This window comes from Puntigrus tetrazona, chromosome 11 (genome assembly GCF_018831695.1).
Source record: "Puntigrus tetrazona isolate hp1 chromosome 11, ASM1883169v1, whole genome shotgun sequence".
Classification (NCBI taxonomy): domain Eukaryota; kingdom Metazoa; phylum Chordata; class Actinopteri; order Cypriniformes; family Cyprinidae; genus Puntigrus; species Puntigrus tetrazona.
Genome location: NC_056709.1, coordinates 13,459,129 through 13,468,878, shown reverse-complemented (window position 1 = coordinate 13,468,878; position 9,750 = coordinate 13,459,129). Strand labels below are relative to the sequence as shown.

Here is a 9,750-nt window from a genome sequence, read left to right as displayed (position 1 = left end):
CACTTTTGTTTTAGTAAGAAAACCTCGAAAGAGAGCGGATGGTTCAGCGATGACTCACACGGACGCCTCTTTATTGGCCATTACTGCGTTTATAAACTCAACAGAGTCGCGTGTGATTGGTTATAATCCAATCACAATTCGCCCTTAAAATCTAAGGAGGCACGTGCTTCTGGCTAAGTGCGATTGGATAATTGAGCGTGAATAACATGGCTAGGGTGATTTCTATTTGTGGTGGTTACAACAAAAATATTTTTATTGACATTAATTTATGCCCCAAACGTCACTTTATGTTCAGCGCATGCGCATGTAGCCTGTTTATTTATACTATAGTTTGTATGTATAAAATGTGTTTTAAAAAGCTAAGATTAAAAAAATAATAATTAATTTATGCTTCGAGAGCATGCACGACGCCGCCCAGTAGACCTCGGTTTTCGGTGACGACAAAGACGTATAAATCAGTATATTTAAAAAGCATCACCTGTCTCCAGGTGATGTGTGGCGCTATTCGGGGGAACGTCAGGTAGGCCGTTTAACAGGCTAATTAGCACACACTTTTTAACGTTTAGTTTCGTTTGTGTGAGTAAGAACAGAAAATAAATGCCAACAGCATGTCCTCACCCGGTTTTACTGACATCTTTCATTGCGAAAGACACTCAGCAGTCAAAGGCCGCTCACATACATTGATGATGGGCTAAACGATAGTTTGGATGGGCAATGTCTATGGATGTTTTACAAATATATCGAAATAACTAGCTTCTACATTTTAATGCAAAATCCACTCAGGGTAGCTTTTAAACAGACAGTACGCCAATTCCAAGTGTTTGTTTTTTATGTCATATTAAACTACTTTTTTTTATTTTATTTAGGAGTTCAACTGAGCTGACTGATGTCTTCGAGGAGGATTTCTGTGAGGGTGATCTCTGGATTCCTCCCAATGATGATTTGACGCACAAAATTGCTGCCCAGCTGGAGAACTACCTTTCTGACCAGAATCTGGCAGATGATGCTTTTCTCCTCAAACATGTTCAAAGAAACAAGATGGGTTACGCCAGTTTAAAGCTGCTGACGTCTTTCAAGAAGGTGAGATCAAATAACCAACAACATCTTGATCTGATGTTGAAGTAAACTGTTGGATATCCAAATCTTTTTTGAATATGATTTGACAGAAATATTAAAAACATGTTATACTTTTGTACACTTCTTCATACATATTTTTTTTTTCTTATATATTTCTTACATGTTGTTTCTATTATTTTAATTTATCTCCTTATTATTTTTTTATTTTTATTTTAAGTTTTTCTTTGACGCTGTACGGTTGTTAAAAAGCATTTCACTGCATGTATGTGAAAAAAATATATATATATATAATATATATATATATATATATATATATATATATATATATATATATATATATATATATATATATATATATATATAATTTATTTTATTTTAATTAACTGACATACTATTAAATGACCAAACTGCTGAAGTACTCAGTTTAGTAACTTTATAATTCGCTAATAATCTCACAATTCACGCTATATATCAAAACTCATCACAAGTAGCTTTTTCATATAGACTGGAGACAATAGATCCTAATATATAGATGCATGTGCAAATAAAATACCATTAAGGTAACTTAACTTAACTAAATATGTAACCTAAAACATACTTAATTAGAAAAAATGTACACCGTGAATAAGATGATTGTTCTGCAGCCATGACATTTACCAGTTAACCATTTCTTATAGCTAACATTAAAATGACTGGTGTTTTCATAGATTAAGGATCTGACGCGTGACTGGCGCATCACGCCTTGCGGCTGCAAGAAGGTCTCCGCAGCTGGAAGTGAACGAGATGGCGACCAAAGTGCGCGAAGGACCCCGGTGCACCGACTGGCTCCTGTGCATTCCCACGAGCAAGCTGCTTCTGGCCTGAACTTCCTAGACGGCGCAGGGCCGGTCAAAGACGAGGTAAACGTGGCTCGCCGGGCGTGGAGCAGCTAGGCATCATGGAAGCCGCGATGCGCGTGTTCTCTCCCTACGGCACCATCTCATCTCTCCGCATCCTGCGGCCGGGAAAAGAGATCCCTACGGAGTTGAAGCGCTACACTAAGAAGCACCTGGAGCTGGGGCGTAAAGCGTGTGCTGTGGTGAGTCACGAGTATCTGGAGGCGCGCGCAGGGCTCTGAAGCCCTGAAGGCGGAAGAGCAGCAGCAGGGAGGAAGGGGCGTCTGCGTGGTCCTGCTGGGAAGCCGCGGCACCCGTAAGCCGGGATGGAGTCAGGGTCTAGCGGAGGAAGAGTCCCAAGAAGGCGCCGACGGTAGAGTTCGAAAAAGCCGAACAGGAAGTCCAGGCGCTTCCTGTATTCTCTGGAGGATTCGGCTGTTTGCAGCTCTTCGGAGTCCGACTTCGCCCCTGCTTCGCCCCGGCCCATCCGCAGGGTCTCCCGTCCTCAAGCCCTCTACGGCAGCCCCCTCGCCGTCCCGCGAACATCGCTCGCCTTTCCGCTCGGACCGCACAGGAATCCCTGGGCAGTCCCGCAGAGGAAGCCCTCTCCTGCCTCGTAAGTGTTTTTCCCTGCGGTCACGTGACCTCTCCTCTGGCCGCCCATCCGTTCAGCAGCTCGCCGCGCGCCGGAGCTGGTTCGTACTCCTCCGGCAGACACAAGGGCTCGGGTGAGCTCTCCCAAGACGACTCGGTCTTCGCCGGCAGCCCCTGGGTCCAGAGACGCAAGCACGCCGCCCAGGTCATTCAGCCCGAGATGGGCGACTCCGCGGCACCCGCTCAGACGAGCGTCCTCGGTCGTTCGCCAGCCTGTCGGCCCCGGACGGGACCAGAGGCTTTCATAACTGCATCGGTCGAGGGAAGGTGCTGCTACCACACTGAAGAAGGTGCACTACAAGGTCTTTTCCTCACTCGGTCTGTATGAGAGCGGTGCAACAGAAGTACTTTTAAAGCAACGTGATTTCCTGTTAGTGAAAATGGAAATAATGTAAAAGAAAAAAAGTAATTATTGAAATAAAGATGAATTTGTACTCTAATTTTAGCGAATGCAGCGTTATTTGAATTACGCCCTGCATAGCCCTTTTTTGGTAGCATCACAATTAGTTTATAGATAGTTGTGTTATTAATAATCCTTATCTATCAGTTTGACCGAATGAGCTACAAAATGACTTTATTAATGCATGTTTACCGGGATGTTTCTAAAGCATCTGTTAAAAAGATGGAAATATTACCATTTAATGTTCTGGTTAAGTGAACATTTTTGATTTAATGCAACCTTGTAACCTGTTGTGGTTCACCATTGACTTCCATAGGAGGAAAAAAAAAAAAGGGATTAGATTCAACGGTTGTTCAAAAGTGACCCAAAACAACCCGTTTTTCCAAAAATAGGGAAGTTACTCCCAATAAAGCGTCAGGAAAACGTACACACTTCGGGTGTTTAGCGCTGAAGAATAACAAAATAATTTATTAGAATTTTTCAGAATAAATAATCCCATCGAACGAGTAACCGTCTGTCTCTTAGGCACTGCTTTACTTTTTATCTGTAGAGGGAAAAAAATGTCAGCAAACACACTTCTGTACCGGGCACTAGCAAGACAGATATGGCATGCCCCGATATATGTAACATGCTGCAGATCAAAACCACGTGTGACTCTTAAAACGAACACGAAAATATTGTGTAACCGTCGCATCTTGACAGGACGCACGACACTGTACATGAATAATGCCCCATCATCGGTACGCTCGCCAACATTATGGCTCCCTCCATCTGGCAACATGGCAGAATATGACAGGCTTGCATAGACTTGATTTAGCTAGGCCGAATTAAATAAAACGAAAGGCCTATACCATATCTATATGCATCGGCATCACATTAGAACCGAAATAACAGCTGTTCTATGTGTACATAATTCATTCAACCCAGGAAACGGCTATAGAAGATATTCAACAACAACAACAAAAAAGTTTTTTCTGATTTCTCAACCACGAGCCTGTCGACGCAACAGCTTTAGCTCGCTCGGTTTATCTGGTAATGCTCTATTTTAGGAGCGAACCTTTTTTTTGAGGGAGGCTCTCAGAGAACAACTTCGCTGCATAGATCATTTAATTACATGCATGCACCTTTAATTACAGCGCGCGTCACGAGCAGCAGCCTGGAGCACAGCCGCACAATGGTGGTCTCGTGGGTTACTCCGTTATTAGGAATATTTATAAACATCATTAAAAAAAAAAAAGGGTTTTAATACCTAATGCATTACATTTATTTAGTAAAAATGCGTCCACAAGAAGTTGTATATACATAAATAACATTTAATAAGAAATGCACAGTTAAAGGGATAGCTCATCCATCCCAAAATGTCAAAAAAATTTGAACTAATATAAAAGCAAATATCAAAATAAAATATTTAACGGTAGGGTTTGCATGATCTGCTGTATATTCGTATTTCTGAGGAAAAAGCCTGATGATAATTAGGTAACACAAGCAGCTCTGAAATTGTTTAGGCACCGACTTATCTGAAAGAAAAACGTAACCATTTAAATTCACATTATATCCTCTGTAGAACCAAAAAAGTCTCTCGTCCAATGGACTCTTAAAATTAAACTATGTGAAAGTTATACAGGTTTAGAACCATTTGAACCTTCCAGTATAAGCAAGTAGTGTATTATGTTGCATTTTAATACGGGGGTTTGAGACCAAGGGTCAAACTTATGATATAAACCTATTTGACAGCAGCACATGGCATACAGTGGATAGCACCGGGTCTAAATCATCTAAATCCGTCATTAGAACCGCTGAAATTGCTCACTGAGAGACTCCGACAAAACAGTACATCACATCTCCGAGACATTTCCCCAGACGCTCTTTTTATGGTAACAAATAAAATTGCAGGTGGACTCCATGTAACGGTTAATTCCAATGCAAATGTTAAAAAGAAAAAAAACATTCTTCTCTAATATTCATGTAACACGATAAATCCATACGGTAAATATATTTTTAAAAAATTATTAATTCACTACCGAGAAACGACGCAGTCTGAGGGATAAACCTAAAAGACATGTGGCATACTTGCACGAATGACCAGGCGTTTGCTCTTTACAGCAGCATCCCATTCGCGCTCCGCTAACCCGTGTTATGATACAACAAGATGTTCTACCAGACGCTGAACCAACGGTGACCGCCGGGAACACGCAGGCTGCTGAACCTGAGATGTGGAGCAGTTGAACTGAGACTCTCATACGGTGGTCCCAAACACAACCCCGTCTAATTCCTGATCGTCGGAGTCGTCCTCGCTGAGGGAGAAGTCTTTGTGGTTGGACAGACGGCTGGGGCTGGATTCTCCGTCCATGAGAGAGCTGTTGGTCGTGGGCTTCCCCAAGTCACCGACGGGCCCCATCCTCTCCGCCTCGGCCATCTGAGCCAGCATGCTGTCCAACAACGGACGGCTTTTGCAAATGTTGTCCAGCAGCTGACATCGGTGTTGGAGCTGTCCGATTAGAGAGTCTTTCTCCTTAATTGTTTGGTTGAGTTTATGGATGGATTCCTCTGATTGACAGAGCTTCTCGTGGAGGAAGAAAATCTCTCTACGTCACAAATAAAGAAGAATTAGCCTGCAGTTAATTAGTTGCACCAATCAGAATATATTCAGTCATTAGTTTGCGAACAATTATTTTTACGCTGGACCACTGATTTATCAATATTTTGGGTTCTGATTATAGACATAATGGAAAAGAAAAAAAAATGTTGTATTACATAAAATAACAAAATTACATTTAACTCCTCTAGCACATATATATATATATAATAATACACACACACACACACACACACATATATATATATATACATACACACACACACACACACAGTACATATATATATATATATATACACACACACACACACACATATATATATATATATATATATATATATATATATACACACACATATATATATATACACATATATACACACACATATACATATATACATACACATACATACACATATACACACATATATACATATATACATATATACACATATACATATATACATATACATATATACATATACATATACATATATACACACACACACATATATACACATGTATATATACACACATACACACATATACACACACACACTTATAACACACACGCACGCACACACACACACACACACACACACATATACACATGTATATATACACACATACATACATATACACATACATATCAAAACTAAAATATGCTGGCGATTAAAATTAATATTGATAAGTGGGGGAAAATAAAATAACATTGAAATAGCAATAGAATACATTAACTTCATCACATTGCTAATAGCATAAGCATCAATGATTCGCATTTGTAGTCTAATCTAGAGAGATAATTCACCTCAAAACATTTATGCAGATTTGGAACGACTTGAGGGAGAGTAAAAAAAAAAAAAAAGTTTTGTTCTGCAAAACTATCTATACAGTGACACCAAAACCAATCTGATGTCTTTTGAACAGCTGCTATATTAAGACTATAGTGGTTGTTTGACGTGTCTGTCAAGTGAACTTAAAATGCTTAAAAACAATCTCTTTTTAAAATGTACGTTTGACTACAGATGCTAAAGTAATTCTAAGCCCAGAACTTCTTCCAAGCATCTGATAAACGCATCCATCATTAAGATGTTTTTAACTTTAAACACGCTGTTGTTGAGACCTAAGCAAGAGAAATAGCCTATGCACAGGTCAAGCAACTTTTATAGGCAAAAACTAATTACAAACTAATTTACCGGTTGGTTTTGTGGCGAGATGACTGACATGTTCCACTAGAGGATTTTTTTATAGCCTGAAGCGAAGGTTTAAAGTTAAAAAATAGTTTCAGTGGTGGATTTATTTCTTACAAACATGTTTTTATCAGCTGTTTGGACTCTCATCCTGACGGCACCCATTCGCTGCAGAGCATCCATTAGCAAGCAAGTGACGGAATGCTACATTTCTTTAAATCTAAACCCCTTTTTAATTTGGGACCGATTCCTTTAATACTTCCAAGGATTTTAATACTACACGCTTGTGAGGAAACCTGTTTGGAAACAGCAACCTGCCCATCAGTCATTAACAATAGCCCCGCCCATCACAACATTACCAGTTCTTTTCTGATTGGTTAACAAATGCGGGCCAGTCTACTTTGCTTTTTAAACGGTCTATAGCTGCCAGGTGCGTTTTCTTAAACCACCGTATCCAGTAATATCTGTTACACTTTACGTCAAGGACACGTTTAATGCAAAACTTGCTTTCAGTAGCTCAATCGAGCTTTCCGGTGAATCGCAGACGTGGTTTGGACATCAAAAAATGCAATATTATGCATCTACTGAACAATGTGATGGTGTTAAGGTGTTAGGCTAAAAAAAATCGGATTGCCATCATGCCGTTCCAATCCCGTGACGCCTTATACACAAAAATACATGTTTTATGAAACCCGATGGCTTCTGACGCTGCATAGACAGCAACAAATCAGTAAAATAGCCCATTGTGATAACTGTAATTTTACAAAGCTACATGATATGAAAAAGCTATGTTTACATCAACATGCACTTCATTCTCACCAGTACAAAACACATATATATATATATATATATATATATATATATATATATATCACCCTCCCTGGAGCATTACATTTCACCTACTACTACACTTATACAACTTGACCAATATTCTTAATTGTTTTATTTAACTCCAGATGCACAAAAGAGCGTTTCAGAAATTATATCAGCAGTCAGTCTCAAATTAGAAGTATCCTTAAGGGGCGATATGATTCTTTTGTAAACAAAAACCGCTTTATTTCGTCTCACGCAAAGAGCTGTCGAATCGAGTCATTATTTCCGTTTCCTCTGCGCGCAAAAAAGACCGTTATTATCGTCTGTGAAGGGTCAGAGAGCTTTGGGATTTCACCGAACACAAAAAACGCGCGGGATCGGAACGGGAATCAACGGCAGACTCGTCGTTTTTGGACGGACTGTCCCTTTAAGGGAGCAAACGCATTCTTTCCCCTACTTGTCCTTGGCCTCCGTGATTTCCTGCGCGGTGGCTCTCAGCTGCTCGTCTTTGCGGATGAGGCTCTCCGCCTGCTCCCCGCACGGTCTTCTCCGCGTCCCCAGCCTCTGCTCCAGGTCCGCGACCCGCCTGTGGAGCGCCGCCAGGTGCGCGTTCGCCTCTCTTATCTGCACCGGCGACGGGGACGACATGCTCGGGAGGCGGAAGACAAAAAAAGCGGCGGTCCGGTAGGCGCGCTCTCTCTCACCCGCGACGACGGCGCGCCGCCGGGCTGCTCATCTTCCGCGGGTCCGGAGTGAACGATGCTGAACTCCCTCTCTCTCGATCTCAGCATGCGTGACGCCACAGCGGTCTGCTTCGGAAGTCTCCGCGCCCGCGTGCAGCGTGACGGACCTCAGCGCGCGGTTACCTTTGCGACATTATCCTGTTTAGGCAGGTGTTACGGTTTGCGATGTTTTGCAGTCAGCTGACGTGTCGTCCGCGACAACTTCATAGCAACCTGTGGCTGCCGACCCGGAAGTGATAGTCGGGAGCCGCTGGCCAATCAGAGTCGCCGAAACAGAGAGGCAGCCGTGATTACAAAATGCACTTTCCTTGCGAGGCTCCAAATATAGTATCTTTCGATTGTTAATATTTTTTTAATAATAAAAATAATAATAGTAACTGTGTACTAATGAGTTTTTATAATATACCGGTTTCATTTAGTCTGCCTTTTTGTAAAAAAAAAAAAAGAAAAAGAAAACGAAATAAATAAAGAAAGCGTAGCTGTGATTGTATCAATAATTACAAATAACACAAAAATGATACAATTAAGTGATTTAAAGAGAAGCTTACATAAATTACCCACAGTTACCCAAAGGAAATTCATGGAAATTGGTTCATACAGGGAAATATATGTATATATTTAAGCTATTTATTTATTTTATGTTCCATTAAAAATAAATAAATATTGTTATAAATGTTATATAAATGTATGCTATTAGACTAGTATATTTATAGTTTGTTTTTACAGATGAATTGCAAGATAAAACCAGCAATTTTATTATATATATTAGTATGTTATACATTAGTTATTACCTGTAGTTATGCATAACATTACATCACAAGATCATAGTTCTTTTAGTATCACTAAAATATTATTATGGATTATGCTCTTTGTTAATATTTTAAGATATAGATTTTATTTTATGTAGATTTTAAAAAATGTTATTTATGCCATTTGATCACTTTTTGTTGTTTTAAAATGTTTATTACTTTTTTATTAAGTATATATATATATATATATATATATATATATATATATATATATACATACATACATACATATATATATATATATATATATATATATATATATATATATATATATATATATAGTTCAATTAACTTTTATGATTTAAATTGTAGTACACTGGGATGGCATTGATCGTAGTTCCACGCCACGCCGACGGGGGGCGAAACGCCCTTGAACGCCACTAGATCCACAAAAGTATTAGATGAATGAGGTCACGAAGAAACTTTTACCTCAAAAGATACATTTTAGATGTAGCAGCAATATTTTAAAGAAACTAAACCGAGTGAGAGCCTTAGAGGATACGGTGCGTTTTCACGCTCCACAGCAGTTGGTGGCGGTATCGCACAGTTTGTTGCGCGCCAACGACCAGCAAACTCAAGAAGAAGAACTCTCG

The 9,750-nt window shown here is 39.8% G+C and overlaps 2 protein-coding genes and 1 pseudogene across 2 annotated transcripts in view; 2 read left to right on the top strand and 1 right to left on the bottom strand.

Annotated features, from left to right (window-relative positions):
• Positions 1-499: 499 nt before the first annotated feature.
• LOC122353912 lies at positions 500-2,909 on the top strand (annotated as a pseudogene).
• An 866-nt stretch (positions 2,910-3,775) lies between these two features.
• On the bottom strand, positions 3,776-8,399 carry LOC122353908 (vimentin-type intermediate filament-associated coiled-coil protein-like). Its single transcript, XM_043251815.1, has 2 exons — positions 8,063-8,399; positions 3,776-5,591 (listed from the first exon to the last, which is right to left on the bottom strand). The coding sequence occupies exons 1-2, from the start codon at positions 8,251-8,253 to the stop codon at positions 5,243-5,245; spliced, it is 540 nt and encodes a 179-aa protein (XP_043107750.1). The 5' UTR covers positions 8,254-8,399; the 3' UTR covers positions 3,776-5,242.
• Positions 8,400-9,602: 1,203 nt separating this feature from the next.
• ndufa11 (NADH:ubiquinone oxidoreductase subunit A11) overlaps positions 9,603-9,750 on the top strand; it is a 2,083-nt gene continuing 1,935 nt past the window's right edge. Inside the window, exon 1 of the mRNA XM_043251523.1 lies at positions 9,603-9,750. This exon is cut by the window's right edge and continues 109 nt beyond it. The gene's annotated coding sequence lies outside the window, so the exon portion shown is untranslated.

Bases quoted from the DNA above. Each gene is read 5' to 3' on its own strand.
- LOC122353908 (XM_043251815.1), bottom strand. From the start codon at position 8,253: ATGTCGTCCCCGTCGCCGGTGCAGATAAGAGAGGCGAACGCGCACCTG. The intron at 5,592-8,062 runs GTAGGGGAAAGA...TTTGTGACGTAG, and splicing joins ATCACGGAGGCCAAGGACAA to AGAGATTTTCTTCCTCCACG.